At 38.7% G+C, this 27,045-nt stretch overlaps 1 protein-coding gene across 5 annotated transcripts in view; it reads right to left on the reverse strand.

Annotated features, from left to right (window-relative positions):
• The window catches only part of birc6 (baculoviral IAP repeat containing 6), a 242,598-nt gene that overhangs the window by 75,620 nt on the left and 139,933 nt on the right, over positions 1-27,045 (reverse strand). For all 5 annotated transcript variants that reach the window (XM_043695518.1, XM_043695521.1, XM_043695519.1 and 2 more), the window contains 11 exons: positions 25,453-25,732; positions 23,426-23,682; positions 22,882-22,990; positions 21,521-21,742; positions 19,127-19,919; positions 18,232-18,375; positions 14,203-14,332; positions 11,944-12,075; positions 9,120-9,287; positions 7,809-7,982; positions 1,979-2,175 (listed from right to left, as the gene is read on the reverse strand). In XM_043695518.1, coding sequence (XP_043551453.1) covers positions 1,979-2,175; positions 7,809-7,982; positions 9,120-9,287; positions 11,944-12,075; positions 14,203-14,332; positions 18,232-18,375; positions 19,127-19,919; positions 21,521-21,742; positions 22,882-22,990; positions 23,426-23,682; positions 25,453-25,732 — 2,606 coding nt within the window. The remainder of the gene's footprint in view (positions 1-1,978; positions 2,176-7,808; positions 7,983-9,119; positions 9,288-11,943; positions 12,076-14,202; positions 14,333-18,231; positions 18,376-19,126; positions 19,920-21,520; positions 21,743-22,881; positions 22,991-23,425; positions 23,683-25,452; positions 25,733-27,045) is intronic.

Raw genomic sequence — 27,045 nt, forward strand, 5'->3', positions numbered from 1 at the left:
GAATACAATGTGGGCTTGAAGCAGTACAAGCTTATAAACCAGCGTCTATGTCTTTAGGAAAACTGAACAAAGAAAAACAGTTTCCAAGACAGAACGAAAATAAAGTCTGAAAATAGTATTAGAATGTGAAATTTTGCACAATTAATATTGGCTTGCGATTTTCAGAGGTACACAATATACCAATGATGCATAAATTCACAAAATATTATTCCCCAAAGTTAGTGAGACATCCATTACATAACTTACAAAATCACTTGGTTTTCCAATATTTGCCCTGTATCTATTCCTTTAAAAAATCTCAGTAGTTTCACCATAAAAAGCCACAACAGCACTGCTGTTACACATTTACTCACAAACTGAATAAATTGACATTTATCAACAGCATCTAAAATGGCAGCTCAATATCAACTGAAAAAGGATTTTGCCTCTCCACCTTTCTGTACAACCAAATGCAAAGAGTTAAATGACTGAATTCTGTCATGTAATTTGCTTAGGAATCGTTACATCAATTGGTGATTGAAACAAGCAAAAATTCTTTTGTTCATTTCTCAGGGAGGTTCAAATCCTCTCAAGATTCAAAATGCTCAAGTAATTATGAGCTTTATAAATTCTACATGAGGAGGTCCATAAATTTAAATCAAATCTACAAATGAACAGACTTTCAAAATCCGACTGTTAATCTCATTATTATAGGATTCAGCAGCTTTTACATCAATATCAATGGAATATCTTCTGTACAGAAAGCTCAATTGTTTAGAAAATTTGACTTTAATAGTGGATTGAGCCATGTGTCATGTAAATCTTCCACATGTCTGAAAATAAAACACGTATTTTAATAAGGCTCTTTCATCCCGACATGACACCAAAATTAAACCAAAGAAAGAAAATATTATACATGCTCACCATGTAAAACATTGGAGTGAGGTCAGTATTGGGAAAGTTTTTCTGATCAGTGCCAACATCTGGGACAGACAGCAAAAGGTATCAAGCTACATCACAAGTTAGGGAAGATTTAAAATGGAACACAACTACTAACCTCTTCAAACAAACAGAACTAGTAAGCTCCAAGTGGGCAGAAGAGGGTTGCTCCAAGCAAACATTAAAAAAATTAATTTGGCTATTTTAAAATGTTGATTGCTTATAGATTAGATTAGATTAGATTACTTACAGTGTGGAAACAGGCCCTTCGGCCCAACAAGTCCACACTGACCCGCCGAAGCGCAACCCACCCATACCCCTACCCCTACATTTACCCCTTTAACCTAACACTATGGGCAATTTAGCGTGGCCAATTCACCTGACCCTGCACATCTTTGGACTGTGGGAGGAAACCGGAGCACCCGGTTATGTAATGTAATGTAAAATACTGCAATTACATTACTGCATTACATTATGTAATGTAAAATACTGCAATTTCAGAGGAAATTTTAACCATGCCAAATGCTGCGGTCCTATCTACTGAAATTTAACATATATAGAAAAATAACAATATAACTCTCATGAGGTACTCGTCCCATTAGAGATTTGATCTCTAATACTTAAGATTCCACTGTGCCACTCACTAGCCATCACTATTCGGGCTTCCCTCCAACCCCCACCTCTTCTAAACCCCAAAAATAGAAGAATTAAGGCTCGTAGTCCATTCAGAGATCTCTTTCACAGCTACCAGAACCTGCATGAAGGGCATTTTTGCTGCTCTTTGCTTCCTCAGAGAAGTACTTACCTCAGCAGCTTAACGAACATTTTATAGGCACATTTTCTAGGTACAACACACGATTCAACACACTGTCATAACAGGAGCAAACTTACATGCCGACGTGTCATTCTTCAAATGGGAAAGTGCAAGTTTCTACAAAGGTTTGGAAAAGTGGTCATAAACTGGAGATTCTAATGCTGATGGTTTATCAAAACACGGTGAAACTTCATATGGACTGTGTGATGAATGATTGCAGAATATATCAGCAAAAGTATCACTTACTTGCTGGATAACATCAGGATACAACATTGGCAGCCTTTCTGCTATAAGGGCTAGCCCACCCATGCCAGCGAACACCTGAAGTGGAGACTGGATAGGATTTGTTTCCAGCAAAGATTCATCCAGGACACTATCCATACAGTCATCACTTGGCTGCAAGACTTCATCTTCAGGACAGCTGGTCAGACCATCACCAAGTTCTGCATAAAAGTGGATATAAATTAGCCTCCTAAACAAAACATGAAGAATATAAAGCAGTAATGCCACAGCAAAATACTGGTATTGAATCGATCCATTAACAGCCAGAGAAGGGAATGTTTATGAACATGCACTACAATGGCTATACAGGTCAAAAAAACTGTGTAGTTATTACAAAAATAAATTTAAAATAAGATTAGGAGTCAGAAGCCTTGCTCAAAGTTGCTGTTTTGCACTGCCCACAATGACGCTGACATTACACTTTCGGTTAAATTTGATTTGAAAGCTTCATTTAAGATTCAGTTTTTATTATCCTAGCAGTTCCAAGATATGTACAAAACAGACTCCAGTCTCCAAGAAACAAAATTTAAATAAACAATTTAAAACTCAAGTTCAACTCAAGGAAATCTAAGTTACAACTATTTTAGATTTCACGTTACAAAGTGACCGCTTATTTATTTATTTTGGTCTTGGATCAGAATAACGTATTTCACATTTACATAAGATAACACAGGATCTACGAGACAGATGCATCTTGGCATCCTCCAGAGGACCCCAGCATCACAAATACCCCATTCACTCCACTTGTTATCAAAAAATGGCTGAAGATGCTCGATGCTGCAAATGCCATGGCAACATGCTGGCAATAATACCGAAGTTGAGTTCCAGAACTTATTGCACTTCTGTTCATCTATGGCTACTCTGGCATCTAACTGACCATATAGAAAATTGCCCTGGTATGTCCAATACACAAAAGGCAAAACAAAGTCAAACTGGCCAAATACCACCCTATCGATATACTCAGGGTCATTAGTAAAGTAATGGAAGGGGTCATCAATAGTGCTATCAAGCAGCACTTTCTTAGCAATAATCTGCTTATTGATGTTTAATCTGGGTTCTTTCAAGGCTATTCAGCTCCTAACCTCATTATGGACTTGGTTCAAACATGGACAAAATAAGAGTTGAACTCGATAGTGAGTGTGACTGCCTTTGCCATCAATCACATTTGACTCAGTGTAGCATCAAGGAGCCAAAGCTAAACCAGAGATCAGTGGGAATTGGGAAACCTCTCCATTGGTTTCAGTCACAACTGGCAGAAAGGTAGATGATTATAGTTGTTGGAAGTCAGCCACCTCTGCAGAAGCTCCTCAGAATAGTTATTTACTGTTCAGACCCATTATGGCATGTCAAATGCTGGTAGAACTTGAACCTGGGTATTCTGGACTTGATTCGGGGATACTACCACTGCACCAGAAGATCCTTGTTCCACATTTTCTAATCGATCTATTCAGAGATGTTATCACAAACCTCTGGAGGTGGTGGAAATTTGAAACAGATCATCCTGGCTCAGGAGGTAGGAACATTACCACACTTCCACATCACCAGTGCCCTCAATTCCTCAGGGTAATGTTTTAGGCCCAACGATCATCAATGACTTTCCTTCCAGTATAAGGTCAAAAATACAGACGTTTAACAATTGCACAATGTTCAGCACCAGTCACGACTTCTCAGATACTGAACTCGTCCATGCTAAATTGCATCAAGACAGGAACAATATCCTGACATATAACACTGACACCACACAAATGCTGTGGCACTGACCACTGTCACAAGAATATCTAACCATTGTGATGCCATTGACCGTCAAGTGACAATGATTGAATTTGCCCCAATATCGACATTTTGGGGGTTATCACTGACCAGAAATGGAACTGGACTAGCCATATAAATACTATGGTGGGCTCCTGAAGTGTAGTGGTAGTGTTGCTATGTTCCTGGGCCAGGAAGCCCAGGTTCAAGTTCCAACGTCTCCAGAGGTGTGTAGTGATAACTCTGAACAGTTTGATTAGAATATACCTATAAATACTGTGGCTACAGGAGGATGTCAGAGGCTGGGAATCCTGCAGCATGTAATTCACTTGTTGACTCCCCAAAGCCTGTCTACCATCCATAAGTTACAAATCAGGAGTGCAATAGATGAGAACAGCCAAGAAGCCCAATCCCATCGAGGACAAAGCAGCTTGCTTGACTGGAACCACATACGCAAACATTCACCCCTTCCACCAATGACACTCAGCAGTACAATTTGTCAAGGGCAGCAAATTACAGGGAAACACCACATTTCCCACTAAGCCACTCACAATTCTCACTTGGAAAATATCCCCATTCCTTCAGTATCACTGAATCACTCCCTAGAACTCACTCCCTAATCAAAATATAGGCACCTCTACAAATGAGCTACAATAGTTCAAGATGGTAGCACCTTCTCCATAGCAGCTAGGAATTAGCAATAAATGCTGGCACAGACATCAAAGCCCACATTTCGAATGAATAAAAACAACACAGGCCATTTCACCCAGCCAGCACTTCAGTCTCACTTGCATTTCCTGCCATCTTTTCTATCCAATTCTATTATAAACTTATCCCTTCTCTTTCAAATATTTGACCAGCTTCTTCTTAAATAAATCTACACTTTTTCTTTCAACCACTCCCAGTGAACATGGCAGTTCCTTTTGAATTTCTTGGTGTTTATGTTGTACTGATTGGGAAGTAGCATACCTAGGGCCAGAGGAAACATTCCATAACCCACTCCATAAAAATTCTTAATGTTTTGGAATGGATTACTCCAGATGCTGAAATCTGTGTTGAAAACTACAAATTTTTGAGATCACAGCAGGTCAGACAGCATCCATGGAGAGAGAGCAAGCTAACACTTCGAGTCTAGTTGACTCTTCAGAGCTGAATTCAGATTTCCAAAGCCTTTCACAATTGAGAAAATAGTCTACGATTTTATTCTTCTGACCAAAGTGCATAATCTCTCTCAGTCTTAACTGTACTCCATCTGCCACTTCTTTGCCCACTCTCATAGCCTGTCCAAGTCCTTCTGCAGCCTCTCCACTTCTTCAACACTACCAGTCCCTCCATCTATATTTGTGTCATCTCAATTTAGCAACAATATCCACATATATTAGTGTATGACTTGAATAGTTGTGGAATTCGACTAGTCACTGACTGCCATCTGGAAAAAGACCCTTTTATCACCAGTTTCTGCCTTTTGCCAGTCATACAATCTTCTATCCAAGCCAATCAGGAAAAACACCCTTTAGATTAGATTCCCTACTGTATGGCAACAGACCCTTTGGCCCAATAAGTCTACACTGACCCTCCGAAGAGTAACCCACCCAGACCCATTTCCCTCTGACTAATGCACCTAACACTATGGGCAATTTAGCATGGCCAATTCACCTGACCTGCACACCTTTGGATTGGGGGAGGAAACTGGGGAGCACCCGGAGGAAACCCACGCAGACACAGGGAGAATGTGCAAACTCCACACTGACAGTCGCCCGAGGCGGGAATCAAACCCGGGTCCCTGGTGCTGTGAGGCAGCAGTGCCAACCACTGAGCCACCATGCCAGTGGCAATTGTGTTGGGGCAATAAATTAGCATAGACGATTGGCTAACGAAGAGAACAATTGTGATAACAGGGACGTTTTCAGGGTAACACTATGGAATGATAAAAGGGACGTTTTCAGGGTAACACCATGGAATGAGTAAAGTGCCACAGGGTTCAGTGCTGGAGCCATATTTATTTACAATTTATATGCATGACTTGGATGAGGTAAAGTGAATATACTATTGTCAAGTTTGCAGATTGCAGAAAAATAGACAGGAACACAAGTGACGAGAATGACCAGTGAGATATAGACAGGTTAAATGAGTGAGCAAAAGTTTAGCAAATGGAATGTAACGTGGGAAGATGGATGGTTATGCACTTTGGCAGGAATAGTACAAGAGGTGAACATTATTAAAATGGCAAAAGCATGCAGAATACTACTGCACAGCGGAATTTCTGGGTCCTTATGCATGAATCTAGCAGAAAGGTTTAGCAAGAAATAGGAAAGGCAAATGGAATGTTGGCCTTTATTTCTAAGGGAATGGAATATAAAAATGTCTTGCTAAAAGTATACAAGGCACTTGTCAGATCACATCTAGAATACTGAGAACAATTTTAAGTCTGTTTATCTAATGAAAGAGATACTTGCATTGGAGGTAGTTCAGTGAAGGCTCACTAGATTGATTCTAGGTTCAGAGGGATTTTCTTTTGAAGAGATGTTGAATAGGGTGGGCTTGCCCTCTTTAGAGTTTAGAAGAATGACAGAAGTGAGAGGAGACCTGATTGAAATATAAGAATTGATTCCTGAAGAAGGGCTTATGCCCGAAACGTCGATTCTCCTGTTCCCTGGATGCTGCCTGACCTGCTGCGCTTTTCCAGCAACACATTTTCAGCTCTGATCTCCAGCATCTGCAGACCTCACTTTCTCCTGAAACATAAGATTCTCAGGGGGCTTGAAAGGTAGAGGTGGAAAAGTTGCTTCCTCTTGTGGGACTGTCTAAAATCAGAGGGCATAATATCAGAGTAAGATATCACACAATTAAGAGATAGATGAAGAGGAATTTTTTTTCTGTCAGAGGATGGTGAACTTGTGGAATACTTTACTGCAGAGAACTGTCAAGGCTGGGTTATTAAGTACCTTCACGGCTGAGATGGTAGATTTTCAATCGTATGGGCAAAAAAGTGTTGTCGGGAAAAGGCAGGAAAGTGGAGTTGAGGATCATCAAATCAGCCACAGCAGAGCAGAGTTGATGGATCAAATAGCTTACTGCTGCTTCTACATCTTATGAACGTGTGTTTTTTTTTGAGGGGGTGATTCATTCCTGCACTCACTGCAAACGCAGCTTGTAATAACTGTCCATCTCCGGATGCAAATTATGAGTAAATTTAGATTAGATTAAATTACTTACAGAGTGGAAACAGGCCCTTCGGCCCAACAAGTCCACACTGATCCTACGAAGAGCAACCCACCCAGACCCATTCCCCTACATTTAACTCTTCACCTAACACTACGGGCAATTTTGCATGGCCAATTCACCTAACCTGCACATCTTTGGACTGTGGGAGGAAACCGGAGCACCCAGAGGAAACCCACGCAGACACGGGGAGAATGTGCAAACTCCACACAGACAGTTGCCTGAGGCGGGAATTGAACCCAGGTCTCTGGCGCTGTGAGGCAGCAGTGTTAACCATTGTGCCACCTTGCCGCCCATCTTCTAGGAATACCATTTGTGGAACTTTAGCAATCTTGAACTTAACATTCAAGTTGCAGGTAGTGATAAATCAAGTCGGAGGAATGCCTACCCTCACAAGATTCCAAGATCTTACAAGAATTAAAAGCTTGGCCCAATGAAATTTTCTTTGTAGACTCAGTAAAACACAACTTCTGCACTTTACTAGCTGACATTTCTTAAAGACATTTTCGCTGGAATGACAATTAAGCAAAAAAAACTTTCCTAGATTCTATTGCACATTCATTTTATGAGACAAAAGTCTTGCCCCAAATCAGATTTACTGCTAAGACCAGCATTGACAAAGATTCTATTTACTAGTGTGGGCGTTGGAGGCTTTACTGCTGAGCAAACACCCTATATATTCCTGAAGGGCTTAAGTCTGAAACATTGATTCTCCTACTCCTTGGATGCTGCCTGACCTGCTGTGCTTTTCCAGCATCGCGTTCTCAACAAATACTCTATGTATGCATGAGTATTCATATGGACAATTAATAAATGCATATACCTTTGTCTGTGCGGAGACGCTTAAATGAGTCAGTTTTTGACAACACTTGGTCACAGATTACTTTAGATCCAAGTTTGACAGTCAAATCTATTGAGCGGTAGCCTTGAGGGAGTTTGCGGTCATACAAAAGAGTTAACAGCTGGGCTAGTGTCACCTCTGCTGGCAGTGGTTGACCTACAAAACAACATCAAGAGGTTATTTTAAGAAATCTAATCAATTATTAAATTATGATTCTAACATTTAAAAGGCCATATTGTATTTTTATTCTGTTAACACATTACCACTGGAACATAACACATTTATTAGCATATGCCAAATTAACACACAATAAGCTAAAAGTCTATCAAAGAGTAAAATTAAATTCATAATCACCTGAACAGGCAAACTGAGTCTCAGTTTAATGTCTTATTTGAAAGATGGAATTTCCAAAACTACAGCTTTCAATGACACCCTGCAACTCAAATTCTGTGCTTATATTTGAGTGAATGGTTCAAGGCCCATGTTAAGTCAATTTGAAAAAGGGTGTAGAAGGAGCAGTTAATATTACTGAATAATTTGGGAACAAACAAAAAAAGGTCTCAAATCCGACCATGCTAATTTGAGACTGCGAATTCAGTCTTTCAAAGTATTTAGGAAATAAAAATCTATTGTGGAAGTCAAATTATGAAAAACGCTTAACTGGTTCACTGAAGATCTTTTATGGTAGGGAATCTGCGCTTCCCACATGATCTGGCCTATTTGTGGCACCAGTTCCACACTAATAACTCTCAAATTAACTTCTGAAGTGCACAGTTCAGTTCCAAAGATTAACAAAAATCAAACTAGATTTCAACCTGGTTGCAATGTAAGCAAGGAATCAGGAATTCATGGAGGCAGATGATAACCCTGTAAAGTCCACCTAACATCTCGTGTCCAATGTGCAGAAACTGTCACACACGCAAGAAACAGTCTGATACAGGTATGATGCTATGAATATGTCTAACTACCAATGACCGAGATATTTCCATTTCCATCCCTCACTGTTAAAATAGGCAGATTTTATAGTCCAACAATTTCTGCTTTCAAGCTAATGTTTCAACCAGGTCATCTTCTGATTTGCTTTTTGTAATTTTTTTTTTTGGAACTGAACTATACCCATTTCAGAAGGCAATGGCATAGGGAGGAGAAAATGTTTTGTCCCTGATGGATGAAAAATAGGCAAATTTACCTTCATCACCTGTAATCAGCTTGGGATAAAATCTTTTGGAGAATGCAAGGTATAATTTACATCTACTACTGCCGACTATTAATCTGCTCAAAACATTTACTCACCTGGTAAAAGTTTGTGGTACAGATGGAACACAGGAACACTAATTGTTTTGTTAGCAGATTCTGTAGATGAGGAAGTAGTTGCCAATTTATCAGTCATCACTCTTCCTCTCCTGGATGGCGGCCTTGGGGGTGTAGATGAAACAGCTCTCTTCGATTGGGACTTCAGACCTGATAAAGCATGGTAGAGTAAGCCCAATGAGAAACACTCAAAAGAAACATCAGGAATCCCATGTATAGTAAGAAATTGGTATTCATAAAACTTGCTTCAAAATTGAAAAATTTGAAGTTAATGAGATGGCAAGCTTATACTTATCAGCATACAAAAAAAGTCAGAAGCATAATACTTGCTATGTCTCTTTCATGGAGGATTTTCAAAAATTAATGCAATGACCAAATTAAGATCTGATCTGTTTAGATGATGCGTTTAGCAGAGTCACTCATCGATACTTTATTCTTAACAGTGTCATAGAACAACCTACTGGAGAGGACACACATTTATATATCTATAAGTAATTGATGATGCTATGCCTCCCAATTTAAATAAAGGATTGCTTTTGGTTGGGGGGGTTGAGCAGCGGGCAGAAAATCAAAGTTTAATGGAGCTAAGTCCTGAAACAAAATTTATTATGGTATTTATTTAAGTATCAAGTAGTCAATTTTAAGCCACCCTCCAAAGTACTGTTCATTATTACTCTAATACCCTCCGATGAGCAGGAAGCAGAAAGTTTAACTCAGGATCTTTTAAAATATTGCTAACATACTATGTTGTAGGCAAGAAAAATTCCTGGGAATTCAACTATGTAAATGAAAAGAGGAAATGCTGGAGAAACTCAGCAAGTCTGGTAGCATCTATGGAGAGAGAAACAGTTAATATTTCAAGTCCGATGTGGCTCTCCAGAAATGTCAAATATTGTAAGGCTTGCTGAGTTCTCCGGCATTTTTTCTTTTGCTTTCAGATTTCCAGCATCAACAGTATTTTGATTTTACATACACAAAAAATATTGCTTGTACTGACTGCGAACATCATGAAAACATTGTAGGCGAAATATATTCTGGAAGTCTCAACCTAATTCTTAGTGGGCATGATGAAGGAGCATAAAACTATTCATACAGCATAAATTAATATTACCAAATCAGACAGCTCCACTATGGTTGTTATACAAAAGGATTTATAAAAAAGACAAGGGAATAGGCAAGGTTACATTAATCTCTAACCATTCCTGCATCAACGAAAGACAAAGTTTTCCAGGAGAGGATAGGGAATATTGCTCCACACCTAAATATAATGCACTTGGCACTGCAAATCTAAAACAGTAAAGTGCTCCAACCCCCAGCATCTACTTTCCTCAGCTTAGTGAGGACAATTTCATTTAAAAAAAGGTGGGAGGACTATAGAGCAGTGATGTAATCCATACCTCACCAAACCTCAGCGGTTCTCAAGCAAGGTGGCCAGAGATCTCAACGTTGGAAGCATTGGAACGGTGAAGAGGATAGTGATAATCTTCAAGACACAGACAGACAGTCTGGTCAAATGAGAAAGGTAAAACTTTAATGCAGAGAAATGTAGAAGTGACTGATCTAAATATCAAGATCAAGGGTAAACGTTTAAAAAGGGTGCAGGAAAAAGATACCTGTGTATAAGTCAGTGAAGGTGACAAGCAGGTTGGGAAAGTGATAATAAGGGATCCTGGACTGAATGATTAATGTCAGAATTCAAAAGCAAGGAAGCCCTAGTAAACCTGTACAAGACATGGGTTGGGCCACAAGTGGTACAGTGTGTCCAGCTTTTGCCACTTCACTTTAGGGAGCATGTGAAGGTTTTGGACAGAGTGCAGAAAAGACTTCATAAAAATGGCTTCTGGAATGAGGGACTTCAGTTATGTGGACAAATTGGAGAAGCGGAGGATTTTTCTTCGGAGGAGAAATTAAACAATTTTATAGAGGTGTTCAAAACATGGGGTCTGGGCAGAGGAGATAGGGAGAAATTGTTACCAATGACAGAAGGACAAATCACCAGACGGCATTCAACATTGTAGTAACTGGCAAAAGAAGCAACAGCATTATGAGAAAATCCTAAAAAAAAAATCCAAGTGGTTAGAATCTGCAGTGCATTCATGACTGAGTGTAGTCAAAGCAATTGCAATTCTTGCTTCAAAAACAAGACTGGCAATTATTTTGAGAGAAAATTATTTCCATTCCATGGGGAAAGAGCAGAGCTGAAATAGGGGAGTTGCTCGTTCAGAGAGCCAGTACAGACATGATGGGCCAAGTAGCCTCCTTTTGCACAATAAGCATTCTTGTTGTCTAATTGCAACTGAAACTCAAACATCCATGGCATTGTTAATCATACAATAATCAATCCAAAGAAAATTAACTGCAGGATAACTGTACTAATCACTTTGGCAATTTTACTCTTTAAAATGCCCCCCCTCCCATGACAGAACAGAGATCTTTGAGCCTCAGTATATTCCAGCAACACCAAAACTGTACATCAGTCCACATTAACATATGTTTAAGCAGCATTGTCCACTATGTTTTAAATGAATTATAATATTGTATCTCTGATGTATTCTTTTTTGACAGTTTTTAATTAAACTATTAGAACAAAAAGGTTCGAAAAATAATCTATTTATTCTGGCACAAACAATTATTTCACAGTGCATTGGCAATTAACTTAAATATTCTGTATTCCGAAGTCAACCGAAAGGAACTAAATCTTTTACTTATAGTTAAGTGGAGAAGTTGACATTAGTTGAAGGGAGTTTAAATTACCAAAAAAGTGAAGTAGCATACACTAAACAGTTGTATCATAAACATTCATTACCTGAGGCAACAACAACACTGTAGTTGTCTTGGAAGCCATTGTCACTCTTCAACTTGTCTTTTTCCTCTTGGTTCTTTTTCTCCTTTTCTTCTTTTTGCTCACTGATTAACTTCGCAGTGATACTTGGTGTATCTAATGTGCAAAAGTACATAGGGTGAAAATACATCCACATTAATGGTTAGCATGCTAAACACAAGTTTAAAATATTCTGCCATTTCAGTTTCTCATAAGCATGGCTTCCCCTCATAGCCAAACAGACTTGAGTTATTGAACAATGCCTAATACTTGTCTGCAAGCACAGCAGTTTACTACCAACTTAAATTGATAACATCCTTCTTTCCTGGTTGAGTCACAACACCCATGCATCATATACTAACTGTTTATGCATTAGTTTATTCCTCAACAAAGCATGTTTTGAAGGAAATGATAAATAACTGTTTATTAAACGTCTTGTAGAAAGGGTAATTTATCAAATAAATATTAACAAACTATAAATAATATTTACTGTGAGTTACAGCACCCATTAAAATTATTGAATTAATATATCCTTAAATCATTTTCCATTAAATGCCAATTAGAGATTAATTCTTTTGCCATTCCCTAGTATAATTTTAAGTAACATTAGACAACATTAAAGGTGTTAACCTAACACTTCAAATTTAAAACAAACAAGGTTTCTCAAGTTCTGAAGTACAGTCAGAATGGACTCGAAACATTAACTGTTACTCTCTCCATTGACACTTCCAGACCTTAGTGAGTTGCTCCAGTGTTCAGTATTGTGTTTTATGCTTAAGCTTTCAATTGGTAACTAAATAATAGATATTTCCAAATAATATTGTCGTATTTAACATCATGGTACAGTGGCTTGGTGGTTAGCACTGCTGCCTCACAGCGCCCAGGGACACAGGTTCGATTCCAGCCTTGGGTGATTATCTGTCTGAAGTTTGCATTTCTCCCTGTAGCTGCTTGGGTTTTCACTGGGTAATCCAGTTTCCTCCCACAGTCCAAAGACATGCAGGTGGGATGGACTGGCTATGCTGAATTGCCCTCCAGTGTTCAGGGATGTGCAGGCTAGGTGGATTTGCCATGGTAGGATTACAGGGATCGAGAGGGGTGGTGGCTGGGTCTGGGTGGGATGCTCTTCAGGTCGGTGCAGACTCGATGGGTCAAATGGCATCTTTCCACACTGTAAGCATTCTAGGATTAATTTGGATTTGGATGCAGGCTATACAATTAATAATTTTGAAGATACAAAAATTGACCAACTGATTGATGATAAACAAGAAAACTATACATTGTTGGAAGTTACCAAAAACAGGTCAGATGGCAGACAAAAGGTAAATGGGAGTTCAGAGAACTGAAATGTAATACATTAGAGGAAGCCTACCACGCTAAGAGGTACATAATAAATGGGCAGATTCAGAGAAGTCTGGAGGGGCCTTGGAGTGCATGTCCTGGAACCTTGGAGGTAGCTGGAGAGGTAGATCAGATGGACAAGATTACATATGAGATGCTTGCTTTCATTAGCCAAGGAATAGAATGTAAGAGCTCAGATGGGAGATTTTGCTACGAACAACGTAAAATATCAGTTAGGCACGAATGGAGTATTGTATGCAATTCAGGAATGTAAAAAATAGGCAAGATTTTACAGTAATAAAAAGTCTTCCTTCTGTGCTAAACATTTCAATCAAAGGGTTCAGCAACTTTTATTTTCTTAAGAAAAACATTTAAAACCAGGTTGAACGTACTTAAATGAAAATTATTGTAATGTCACTTAACCCATGCACCTATCACATCATTAAAAATCAAATGAATTGCATTTAATCCACTCAAATATTTAGTCTTTAATAACTTTTAATTCAGCAGTGAACCACAAGCACACATGCATATTACAGAAATAATCCTAAATTTTGGGTACTATGTACGAAGAATATCAAGGTTGGTCCATCATGAGGAAATCATTCCAGTTTAACTTTATTCTTCTATTTTAATTTCACAAAAATGTTTGCAATAATCCTGGAACTTTCCATCTGTTTTAGGACCTGAAATGCCACAGGTAATTATGCACAAATTCCCATCATGGTGTGTCAAAGTTGCTGTAACATGTACACAAAATTAATTAAAATTCTGATGGAAAGGGTTTCTGAGAGATTATACATATCAAAAACGCAGATTCAATCCTTCAGGCACTGTCTAAGGCGAGGTCACAGTGCTTTAGTTGAAACCAATCAGATATGAAATAAGGCTTAAAAGTTCTACCTGATACACGATCCAAAACTTCAGCCAAAGTGGTTGAAATTGGCAAATGAAGGGTGCGATATTTATGTCCGGCTCCATACATGGGATGTTGAATGACATGGCTAGTAGCGTTAATTCTGCCTTTATAAAGCTGAAGGAGAAAAAAATGAATTGATAAACAACAATGATTCAATCCCAAAGCAGAAATTAATAAGGGCACAGTGTAATGTTAAAAGATTAAATTGTACTCTCTCTCTCTGGATATTAATGTAATATTAAAAAGTTAAACTACACGGTCTTTGTGTGGGGACAACATTCATGCAGGAATGCAAATGACTCCCCACTCCAATTAGACATCATTTGCTGCTACTATCCTGTCATTCAGCCCCTTCCACTCAGAAATGCTTTCTAGCCATCTCCTGAAGCTAGGGAAATGCCTACATTGTCTTGTGGAATCACTGAATCAGGAAATCATCTGCATAACGATTCTTCAGGATTAGGGCATTTACAGTTGCATTATCTTCAAGGATGATCTCATCCTACCATTGTACCTGGGATAACATGTGACTGTTAGTGACGGGGGTTTGCCTTGAGTGGTATGTGACTGTGGGGGGGAGTGGCCAGAGTATCTATGAGCATTACCAACTGACCTATATAAAGGGGTTGTGTTTTCTTTGTTCAGGGCCTCATTTTGATTCAACTTTGCACGCCTGCGAAGTGTGCCAAAGGGGGTCAGCTAGCTTCTACAGGCTTTACTAAACTTAAACTGTTTGCAGAAGTTGGTATATGAATTGCATCTTGTGTGTGAAATCTCAGGAAAAGAACCTAAAATTTGGGATAGAAATTTTGTGCTGTGAAGAGAAATACAAAATTTTAATCTGGAAACTAGTCTGGGTCAGTGCTTATCATCCATACAAGGAAATTTAGATTCTGTTATTTTCAATTATGTTGATCCATCTGAGTCAGAGTTATTAACAGCACAGGAGACTATTCAGTTCATTGAGTTCATGCCAGCTCTCTACAGAGAAATCCAGTCTCAGTCCTCTACTCAGCCACTATGGCAGTACAAGTTTATTTCAAGAGCCCACATAATTACCATTTAAAACCATTGTTTCCACTTCATGATCAAGGGTAGTAATTCCAACTCATTACTAATCATGTGTTAAAATGGTTTTCTTCATGTTCCCCTGCATCTCTTATTCAAAATCTTATATCAGCATTCCCCTAGCTTTTGTACCAACCAATCTCGTCATCTCCATCAACTCTATTCCTCAACTGCCTTTACTCCAAGGACAATAACTCAGACTTTCCAAACTAACCTTGTAACTAGAAAATCCTTGCCCGGGAATCATTCTGGCAAATGATTTTAACATCTTTCCTAACATGAGGTGACCAAAACTGGACAGAATACTCTAGTTGGAACCTAACCAACATTTTATGTAGGTTCAGTACGACTTCACTTCTGTGTACTAAATTCCCTTTACTCACATACAAGCATGCCTAATTTACATTTTGTTAACCAAATAAAACCTATACGATGATGTGGAGCCTCTTTAAATGGTGACATACATAATATTTACAAAATGAAAAAAAATTAGGTGCATGCAGATTCCTGTCTTAAAGGCAATTTATGATCCTGTAATTTCAATTAATTATGTCTGGCATTATGTTTTTTAAAACTATTTAGCTAGCTATCCAATCTGATAAAGAACATTAATAGTTTTAGAATCAATAGATCCCCTATCCTTCATTTACCATTTTCGCAACTAGCCTGGTCATCTTTAATGATCTATGCACAAATAAACCCTCCCAGCAACAGACCGTTGCACCAGTTGGTTTATACTGTGTGTCCGTATTCTCCCCACTTCAAAATTTTATACATTAAATTTAATCTCTTATGTACATTCCATCAACCTATGCCTTCTTGAAGTCTACCACTATCATGCACACAATTCAATCATTCTTACACATTTGTGTAATCTGCAAATTTTGAATATACACTCCCTTTCAATTGTAATTTTATGGTCAGCGCATCTGCAATTCTTTACTTTTCTCAACATCCTTGGGTGCATTCCATTTGGTCCTGGTTTTTGTCAACTTTAAATAAAGCCAGCCTTTTAATTTCTCCTCTTTCACAAACCAGTACTGCCATTACCTCAGATCATCCATGATCAGAAGAGGCTCAAGCACAGTCGCCTAGTCCCCTTAGTTCTTTTCAGTCATTCCTTCAGTATGATTTTGGTAACATCATCTTCCTTACAGTCTCCTTCTTTACATTAAGTACAGTTGCCTCAAATCACTGATCTCGACACCTGAAAGTGAGCTCCACATTCTCTGAACAGCATGCAAACAAGTTTCTCCTGTTTCTATTCTAATTCTCATATTTAATTTCACATCAATGCCCCCCTCATTCTATATGCTGCTAGAGACAGTCAGTTGCTATCTACTATAGCTCAACACTTCATTTTAAAACACGTAGATTTTATTGCCCTGTAACACAAGCCATAACTTCACAAACTTATTTCATATTTGCATGCAAAATTGTAAAAAGGGTTTTACAGTTTTTAAACTCAAAACTATATGGTGAACAACAATTGCTGAGCATTTTTCTTTGTTAACAATTTGCTCAAAGATGTGAAGGTACATTTCCAACAGATATATCTGTTTTGAAACAAGGCTGCAGAATTGAGAGAAATAGGATGCTATTCATTTGAGGTTTGTATATGAAACCTTGGTACATTTGTTTCTAAAATCACCACGTTCAAAGATTTCATATTAGTCAGTTCAACAGATACAGTTAAAAACTGCCATCTAGTGGATGCATCCCGACTTTGTAATCCAGAAAATAGATTATGTTCACCTGCAATGTGGATTGCTGGTTTAATCTGACTGAAGACAACAAATTCTACTTCTATTACACGAGATTTTTTATTTACATTTTAAGAATCACATTATACAATCACAATTCATTTTTTCATTAGGATCAGTAAGCCACAGATTGTCCAGAATATCTAAAAAATCTTCCATCCCCATGACCTCTCCTACAAGGGCAGCAAATGACACAATCACCTCCAAGTTTCCCTCCAAGCTACGCACATCCTGACTTGGAACTGATACAGGTGTCCTTACACCCCAATGACAAAGAAGGCAGCTCACCGTCAATGCAGTTAACGGCATAGTCAATAAAAACTGGTCTAGCCAATGATGTTCATATTCCATGAAGAAATTTTTTTAAATCCTGCCTTTCTAATAATTAAAAACACTAATTCATGGCACACATTGCTTGGATTCCAAGATGCTTTATTGAATACTATGAAGTCCACAGACAGCAATTTCTAGTTGATTAGATACATTGTACTTGGATTTCTCTCATGTATAAGTTAGCCTAAGATTTCTTATTAGCTCCAATTCTGCACATAAAGCATGCTATTTTAGAACCATGGAAGTCATATAGTAAATAGAAAACCAATACCTAAACTAAATGGAGTAGCCTATTTTTAAACTGTACTTGTGAATACTACAATGTAAATTATAAAAGACAATTCTGGAAAGAATTAAAATCCTTTCTTAAAAATCAAAAACAAATCACTTCTGTTTGGATATATCCTCAAACCAGCCCATATCCCTTTGTGGAAAATAAAATGAGAAGACTTGTAACTGCGTTACAAGTCTTCACTTTCCAAATTCAGCAAAAGAATACTGAAGCTATAGTGCACATTACAAACACAGGTTTATGACCAGTTTTAAAAAGTGTCACTTGATATATCATACTAAAGTCGTGACAGCCACACTCAATAGATTAAGATGTACATTTGCATGGAATATCTTTTGCGATATATTCATATGTACATGGGGCACTGGGATTGCTAGTTACTGCCACATAATGGGCTCAGGCCTCCTCTTCTCATTCTAAATAATATTTCCATTTCATAAAGTGTAAAGTATACATTTGAACACAAATTAATATTAAGAAATTATCACCTTGATCCTTTGTTCCAAACTGAACTCAGGACATCTTTAACTCTGTTCACAACATCAATCAGTACTTACTGGGCAAGGAGAATGAAGAAACACAGTCACTTTCTCATCTTCAAGCATTAGCTGCAGGAAAAGCCTCCTAATAAAGCCAGAAATATTTCCAGATGTTGGGACATTTGGTCGCTGAGGTGTTGATTGAAATAATTCACAGAGAACCTGAAAGTATTTAAATTTTAAAATAAATTTCACTTGTTATTTATTGTTTAATAAGAATCTGACAATGTTTTTACCAACTACTTCAACTCAACTCAGCAAAATACTAAAATCCCATTATTTCTAACTTGTTTCTTTAAAGCAAGCTGTGTTTATAAATAATAAAATAAATAAAAGTAATCTTATTAGAAATTCAATGCTTTTCAATAACTACACCATGGTTTAAAGTTCTACTCAGGATGAGTGAGCAGCGCTCATAAAACTAAACAAAGGTCGACAGTCGAAGGGCTTCTTCAGTAGCTTAGAAGGCAAGTACAGCATATGCAGTTGGACATTTCACGGAGATAGACAAGCCTAAATACTTCCCTTCACCTTAATTCTCACATACTCTGTTGAAAATTCCATCCAGCATCCCTTGCTGGAAAATACATGCACGGACAACAAGTAAATCGAGGAAGGAGCTTACTTTGAACCATCCCATACATTTTAAAAGATGGAATGATGATTCAAGTTGCAGAGATGCCAGAATTTGTCACTAGTGTGCATCAACATGTCCAACGCAAGAAAGGAGAAAAATAAGTTCTTCTTTCGAGAAAAAAAATGACCAAGTACGCAACTAATTACATTTATGCATATTTTCGCAATGACTTGGGTTAAAACGTTAGTCTATATACAACCCTAATTCAGTCATTGGATACAGGCACTCAATCAGAAACACTGAAGTGAGGTTTACAGAATAGTTCGTTGTTATTACCTGAGCCATTAATTTTTGATTGTTTGGATGACAAGAAATGCACTGCAAGAAGAATGCCACGGTGGAATTTTCAATTGCTGTTCTCTGTTGAGTGGTCAGTCCTACTCCTGCAGGTGAAGAAGCAGAAGGAAGGTATCTTGATCCAATGTGCTGGGACCCATTGTGGTGGTGGTGTCCGGGGCTGATACTACTGGAATGGCACAGCAAGAACAACAGAGCAGTCCACAGGGGGTTTACTTCAGGTCCCCCTAACCAATCCTTCATGGTGTGGCTGCTACCTACTTCAGTTAGAAACCGCAGAACAGGAGCCACCAGATCTGCTGTGAGGGGGACCTTGCTGAGTACACGCTGCTGGGAATGATGCCATTTGTTTCTGTCTGTGGCAACCTCTGCATAAGGCACTGCACAGTCCAAACTGGAAATATGATTGAAGCAAAAACTGATTAGGCTCTTGACAAGCATTGAAGGTAGGCTTGACTCTAGGAGCTGCTTGATAGCTTCTGGAGATTGGGTTGCTGCAGCAAGAGTAGCAAGGTGAGATTCATTGAGCACAATGGGTGCTTGTGCATTTTTGGAGTCATCCGTTAAGCCAGAATCCATGTCCTCTTTCTTGCTGTCATCTGTCATTGATAGTCTGTGTTGCATTTGTAGAGAAGGTAGAGTGATGCCCATCCAACCCATTAGCAAAGAAAAGTAGCTGGGATGAATGTGACACATGGAACACAGCAAACTGTCTACAGCTTTCTTCAGAACCATGTTGCAAGGAAGTGACATGGACCAGTTAAACAGCAACCTGAAAAGATAAGAAACACATGACCAGAGAGAACATTTTACTTAATCTGTGCTTCAAATAGATGATCTCTGATTTTTAAACAGTGACCCCCTAGTTCTAGATTTTCCCATGAGAAAGCATCCCCTCTACAATGACCTTGGGGTCTTGGAAGTTTCAAAAGATAGCAAGATAGCAAAATGCAGAAACATAGCTATACATTGAACAATACGATAGCGTTCAAGAAACTGGATAATCTCAGTAAAAGGCTGTCTAATGTATTACAGCATTGCAAAAATCTTCAAAGGAAGATATCTTAATTTGACAGGATTCCATCCCATCTTCCCCAATCAATGCAAACCCCTCTTGCCAGTGAAATACTCCAAAGACATGTCTGGAAGCAGATAAATAAAAGGTGAAAATGCAACTTTGTTCACTTTGATTGGAGGAATGGAAAAGCAGATTACTTAAACCACAACTGACTGCCAAGTGTTATGGTAAAGACATAGTTAGCATGTAGTATAGTAAATAATTAGGAAGCCAAATAGAATCTTGCCACTTATTGCAAGGACAATGGAACAAAATGCTGAAAAGCTCTGCTGCCAAGTGGACAAGAGATTGGTCAGATTACACCTTCTCCTTACGTAAGGAGGGTTACATACATTCATTGGAGGCAATTCAGAGAAGGTTCATTCAACTGAGTCCTGGGTGAATGAATTGTCTGATGAGGAAAAGATGAACAAGTTGGTCTTATGTTATTTCGAAGGGGAGGTGCTGTTATTAAAATAGAGGGGAGCTGAAAGGGCGTTTCTGCTTGTGCTGGAGTCTAAGACAAGTGAACAGAGTGAAAGACTTACATTTATATGACACTTTCCATAACACCTGACATTTCAAACTGCTTCCTGGCAAATGAAGTACTTTTTGAATGATGGTAACTGTTGTAACGCAGGAAACTGCAGCCAATTAGCATCCAAAAGCAATAACACAAGCATTGGCAACAAAGTTATCTGAGCAGATAACTTTGTGTTTTGTGCAATGGTGATTGAATCCAAAACCTTGTTACTCAGAGGTGAGGGTGTTACTAACTGAGCTTCAATTGACATTGAAGTTTCAAACTAAGGGGTTTCCCATTTAAGATGAAGAGGAGGAGAAATTTCTTCTTGCAGAATTTCGCAATATTCTATCCAGAGAGCCATTGGAAGCTGGGTCACTTATTATATTCAAGACCTACTATTCCTCTCTGATCAGGAATTTCCTGACTTTCACCTTGTTGTTAGACAGAAGTTTGTCAATGTTACAGGAAGATGTGTACACAGTCTGCCTAGCCACAATCTTAACTAGAAAATAGTTGAGAGAAAACAAAATAGCAATGCTTTTTGTAGACAACAATGTTGATGACAACTTCAAGTCTTAAATTTACAGCCACTGTATCTATCAGAAGTTTGCACAGATTAGCAGCATTTTGGGGTCTAAATTTCCAAAGGTTCCTCATTTTAAACTGCTTATTGAGTAACCTATCAATTAATATAGAATAACTAACATGCAAACAGAAATCAGAGGCCTGAAGCAAGCAATGAAAAGTTAATCTTGAAACAATGAAAATATTTTGTGAGCACTGTACTTACTCAAACAGTTCTCTGTTTAATAAACCTGGAAGATCATACTCAACAGGTAGCTCATAGCTATGCCACAGGACAGCAGCTACACAATGTAAGTGGGATGGTGATGGCATAAGAAGGCCATACTCGCGAGTTACATTCTCCGAATTTACAGTGGCCATGTGGTCATTTCTCTTTAGTGCAGCCACTCCTGCAGAGTCATAAACCCACTTCAGCAAAGCTTGAATCCTGAAATAGAAAGGCCTGTGTGTTAGCTCCATGAACAAAAAAAGTTACTTAATAGCTGTAAACTATAGTACTCAATGACAATGCCCATCAAAATGCTACCCACACATTAGCTCATCAACAAACTCTTCATTGTCCAGTTGGTAGATGCAGTATTAACTGCTGAATTCCAATGAAATTCAAACCTGATACTAACCAGTACAATTAGGATATCATTGGCAACAAAGTCATACACAAAGGAAGGGGCGGGGGAAAGAAAACAAGCAGGGTCCCCAATCGTTGCGTTCAGAAGGATCAGTGAACCACATCTCCTGGTTAAATTAGTTAATATAAGTCACACAAACAACTATAATCAAGGACTGAATGAGAGTTCAATATACAAACATTTAACAACTTAATTGACAGAAACAGGTGGAGCCCAGACAATAATGGCCCACATGGCTCTTCAGATCCCAAAGAAAGAATATTGTTCCTATCGGATAAATAATTTGAAGCCACCTTTTCGGTGCCTTTACTGCTTGTAAAATCAGACATATTACATTCACTCTGGCCTATTATATAACATTAGACCCCTGAGTTGCAGCATGAAAAGGTACATTGCTCTAAAAGAGGTGGGTGTTCCAGCTGTCAAATGAAAGGGCCCTTTGTAAATGGTGGTGGTTGGAGATCAGGCGTAAACAGGGTACAAAGACATGCAGTCCATATTAGAATCCATCCTACTGTGTTTTCCAATATTTTTCAAACAATTTTTAAAAACTTCATTTTTGCATGACTTCATGCATAACTTTGCATAAAGTTGCTGATTCAACAGTGAGCACTGAGCCCTGATGATGTCATGAAGATAGTAAACTACATTATTAGAAACTGTCAGAAAACACAGGATAGGTCATTATGTTATTTTACAAACAGGCACTATAAAATCTCACCTGGAAAATCTGCTGTGGAGTGTTTACATAGCAGTAAAGTGGTAGTAAAAAGACACATCCACTGCATGGCCATTTTGGCGAGATAAATTATCCTTAACACATTTTGCCTGTTGTAAAAAGGCATGGCTTAGACCATTATATATTAAAATTCCCAAAAAGTAATTTATCTGCAGAAAATCAAAAACAGATCTTATCTGTATAACACTGATACATCACCTGTCTTTGGTACCAGGATCCTGAGTTGTTCCAAGTTGATAAAGGATATCGATAGTTGAGTCTGAAGATAGACCATTCAGTCGCCCGAAAAGCAAAGGGCTATTTAAATCTAGACAATCAAAAAAAGATATCACAATCATCAGAGTCACCTTTGGGAGGGTTCACAGGTGGGTCGGGGAAAGGAGCTATTGGGAGAGAAGGAAGAAAGGAAAAATGTGCATACCCATGGTCTAATTTATATAGTTTTAACAGCAATGGTAACCATTTTAAATTTCTCATCAAACTAAATTAAGAACAGGAATCAGCCATTTTACCTATAAAATCTGTGTGTGTTACCTTCCTAACAGGCTGTAAAACCATTCTAGGTTGGTTCTTACAGCAGTTAAGCTAAGGAGGGAGACTTCCAGTTGGCTTAGTGCCATCTGCTCATCAGTAAACTGTTATCATCTTCCATCATTTAACGTATTATAACTGAATGAGTGAAGGAGATCAAAAACCTGCTTACCCCTACATTTTAAACAGCTAGGATTAAAATGTTCCTTACCTGTTGGATCAGTGCCTGAAGCAGCACAATTCCTTAAGAGAATATCAATCAGTTTTAGGCCAATTCTGGTTGACTGCAGTCCAATCTTAACCAACACAGCTTCAATATTTGGTGAATGCATACCACAATATGGTGACATTAGCAGTGCAGCACAGGTCTGCAACAGGTTAGCAGTAGGAGCTGCTGCACTGGCCATCATTGCTTCAAGTTCACTGATATGGGTCAAACAGTGGTGAAGAAGTCGCATCCAACCAATACTGAAAATAGAAATAAATCACTAAAACATACAGAACAGGAGAACTTTGAGACCATTGTAGTACAATCATGCTTACTTGTAAATTTGGTCTTAACATTCCAAAGTTAGGTCTGGACAAAATAAAACTTATTTCTCATCTGTATCAATTTTCTGTGCTCTGTTCCAGCAGCACTCTTTGGATAGGCCTCATTCCCACATGTAGCAACAATTCAAACAGGAGGGCAAATATTGAGTTCAAGATGGTAACTCATCCATGGATAAGCATCTCAGTTGAAACTGATGCTGTCCTTAGCTGATGTCCACATGTATCCACAGGTTTATAAGCAATTAAATATAGACGGAAATAGAAACTCTAGTCTCTTTTTTTTATTTGAAGCTAAATGCAGCATTACTACTGCTGACTAAACAAGATCAACAACATAAGCAGAGTACAAGGAGGAACAGACTTAGAACTTTTCCTGTTTACATGTTTTAGCTACTAATTTTCACATTCAGCTATAGTTCAGAGGTTCTACATAAAACAGTGAATTGTACTAAATGTTTGGATTTTTTTTGTACTACTATGTTTGAAGCATATATAATAAACAGGTAATAGCACTCATGATATCAGAAATTCAACCTTTCCCAATCTCTAGAATAACTGCAGATTTAACAGCTTGATTGGGAGACATTACAATTATGAAACCTTATGGTTATGTTTAAACTGTCTCTTGTAAGATAAAATGGAATGCCCTGAAATGGGGGTGGGAGGGAGGATGCTGAAATTATGGTAGAATCTGGGGAAAAGTCTCTGAGATTTGACTGCCCTGGAGAAAGAGGTTTATATTATTGAACAGAAAAAAAGGTTAAGCAAAGTAGATTTTTAATTGTTTTAAAATCAGTTTTACATTGTACATGCATATCCACATGAAAAGTCTGAAAAACATCAATGATAAGCATGTAGAGTGAATATTCTTCATAGGATTGCTGGTGTCAGCAGATATGAAATGCGTAGTCTAATGTACCAGTTATCTATTAAGTAACTGAAAGTCCACATCCGTTTCCATGTGCTGGTTACAGCAAAAGTCAAGCAAAATCTTGTCATACAATGCTCTATCTCTTGAGGGATAAGGACAGGGTGAATAGACGGCAACTATTCTCCTTCATCAAAGGATCAAGGGAGTATAATTTTAAAGAGAGAGGGGATTTGAGGAGATTTTTTATCCAGAGAATGGTGGGAGTCTGAAATGCACCATCTGGGAGGGTAGTTGAGGCAGGAAACCTCACAACCTTTACAAAGTACTTTATAAAGCACTTGAAGTGCCATAACATTCAAAGCTGTGGGCTTAGTTGGGAACTGTGACTAATGTAGCTGTATGCTTTTGCTGGTCTTGACACAATAATCCAAAGGGCCTCTTCTAGACTGTATGATTCTGTAAGTGTTCCCTTAAACCCTAACTAATCAACTTCATACCCCTAGTGGTATCAATCATCAGCTCAACTCACCTTAACTACTTTTCTCACACTTACAACCCTATTCTCCATGCAGGCTCTCATATTTACAGACACCACTGTAACTTTGCCATCTCACATGGCATTCTTCACTTGCATTGCCTGGATTACAGACTGCCACCTCTGGCTACCCATATCCCAATACCCCCCTCTCTAACTTTGCATCCTTCTAAATTCTGGACAAGATCCTCTCAGAATCACTGAATATAAAATAACACCTTTATAATATTTCTTGAACTTTCTTCAAATAGTTACTATCAGCATAGTTCCAGCATTTTACCTGGTTTTAGAAACTTGATCCTCTGAGGGCAGGAAAGGGTTATTCACTGTTGCAGATGAAGTACTCCCAAAGGCTGTAAGACCCAGTAGTTTGATCTGTGATAGACCCAAAGTGCTGGCATCCCGTGGGCGGTGTAGCCGAAGGCAGACAGCTGATGCAACTTCAGCTTTGACCAGCTGTATTTTAATATAAGTTAGTCCACTAGTAATAACTGGGGTAGAAAGGGGCAACATGTTCACTCCATCGGCACTGATCTCAACCGATACAGAAGAAGGACAGGCTGCAAGAAAGAAAGTAGGATAAATATATAATGATCAGTCTGACAGCTGCATAACTAAAAGGTTAATTTTGATTCTGGCATGTGAACTCTGCTACTACACAAATATTCTTTGGGTTAGGTAGTGTTTAGCATCATAAAGTCCTTCATTATCAAACATTCGCTGGTAAAAACTGATTAATGGATCAAAGTTGTTGCAATTCCTAGCTCAATAATGCAATCTCATACCCTCTGTCTTAATTCATGGGAAAGGAAGACCATTGGCAAGGTTTGCTGCCCATCCCCAATTGCCTTTGTGAAGGTAATAGCTAGCCATGCCTCGAATTATTGCAGTCCATTCAGCGTAAAACATGCACAGTGGCATTAGGAAGGCAATTCTAGGTTTTTGGCCCAGAGACACTGAGGAATGGTGACACAGGATTATGGACAACTTCAAAAAGGTAATTGTAGGCAGTAGTGCTTCAATATGGCTTCAACCTCAACTTTTGTAGGTAGTAGAGATGGACAGATTTGGAAAGCTCTACCAAACTGTGCGCTGGTGGAAGTCGTCAATGCATAAGATGGTGAATGCAGTACATGTCAGCTGGGCTGTTTACTGTAGATAAATCTGTTCTTTCATTTTTGTTGACAAATGGAGAGTATCCCATCACACGCGTTCCTTGTACCTTGTAAATAATCTTCAAGGAGTCAGGTAGAGAGTTACTCACTGCAGAATTCCACTGACCTGCTCTTGCATCCACAGTACTTATATGTGTGGGAGAAAAATCTGCTACCCTGCCCACCCACAGCATGACATAAGAAACACAGAAGCTAGCCTGCTAAACAGAGAGATTAAGCCTGCCAACACGCACAGAACACACTCACAATGCCCCAGTCTTGGCTAACAAAGAAACCAGACGTGACCAAGCTACTCCCAGACCAGAGAATAGACTTCCCAAGCAGCCTGCACAGCAAGCTCCCAGCCCTGATTAACACTGTGGTTCTCAATACTCTAAGGGCAGGCTCTCTTCCATAACCACATAAACAGGCAGAATGAAGGGCAGACTTCGCTCGCAGGAGGAACACAATGGACAGACCTGGATGCCAGGAGAAGGGAAATTTGTACATATTCGCTATTTGCACAGGCGGGAAATACAATGAAGAATCCTCTCGAAGACATTCACAGAGTTGGCTGGAATCTCCTTTCTGGATTAGTGGTGCTGGAAGAACACAGCAGTTCAGGCAGCATCCAAGGAGCAGCGAAATCGACGTTTCGGGCAAAAGCCCTTCATCAGGAATAAAGGCAGTGAACCTGAAGCGTGGAGAGATAAGCTAGA

The sequence above is a fragment of the Chiloscyllium plagiosum genome, chromosome 9, assembly GCF_004010195.1.
Source record: "Chiloscyllium plagiosum isolate BGI_BamShark_2017 chromosome 9, ASM401019v2, whole genome shotgun sequence".
NCBI classification, from domain to species: domain Eukaryota; kingdom Metazoa; phylum Chordata; class Chondrichthyes; order Orectolobiformes; family Hemiscylliidae; genus Chiloscyllium; species Chiloscyllium plagiosum.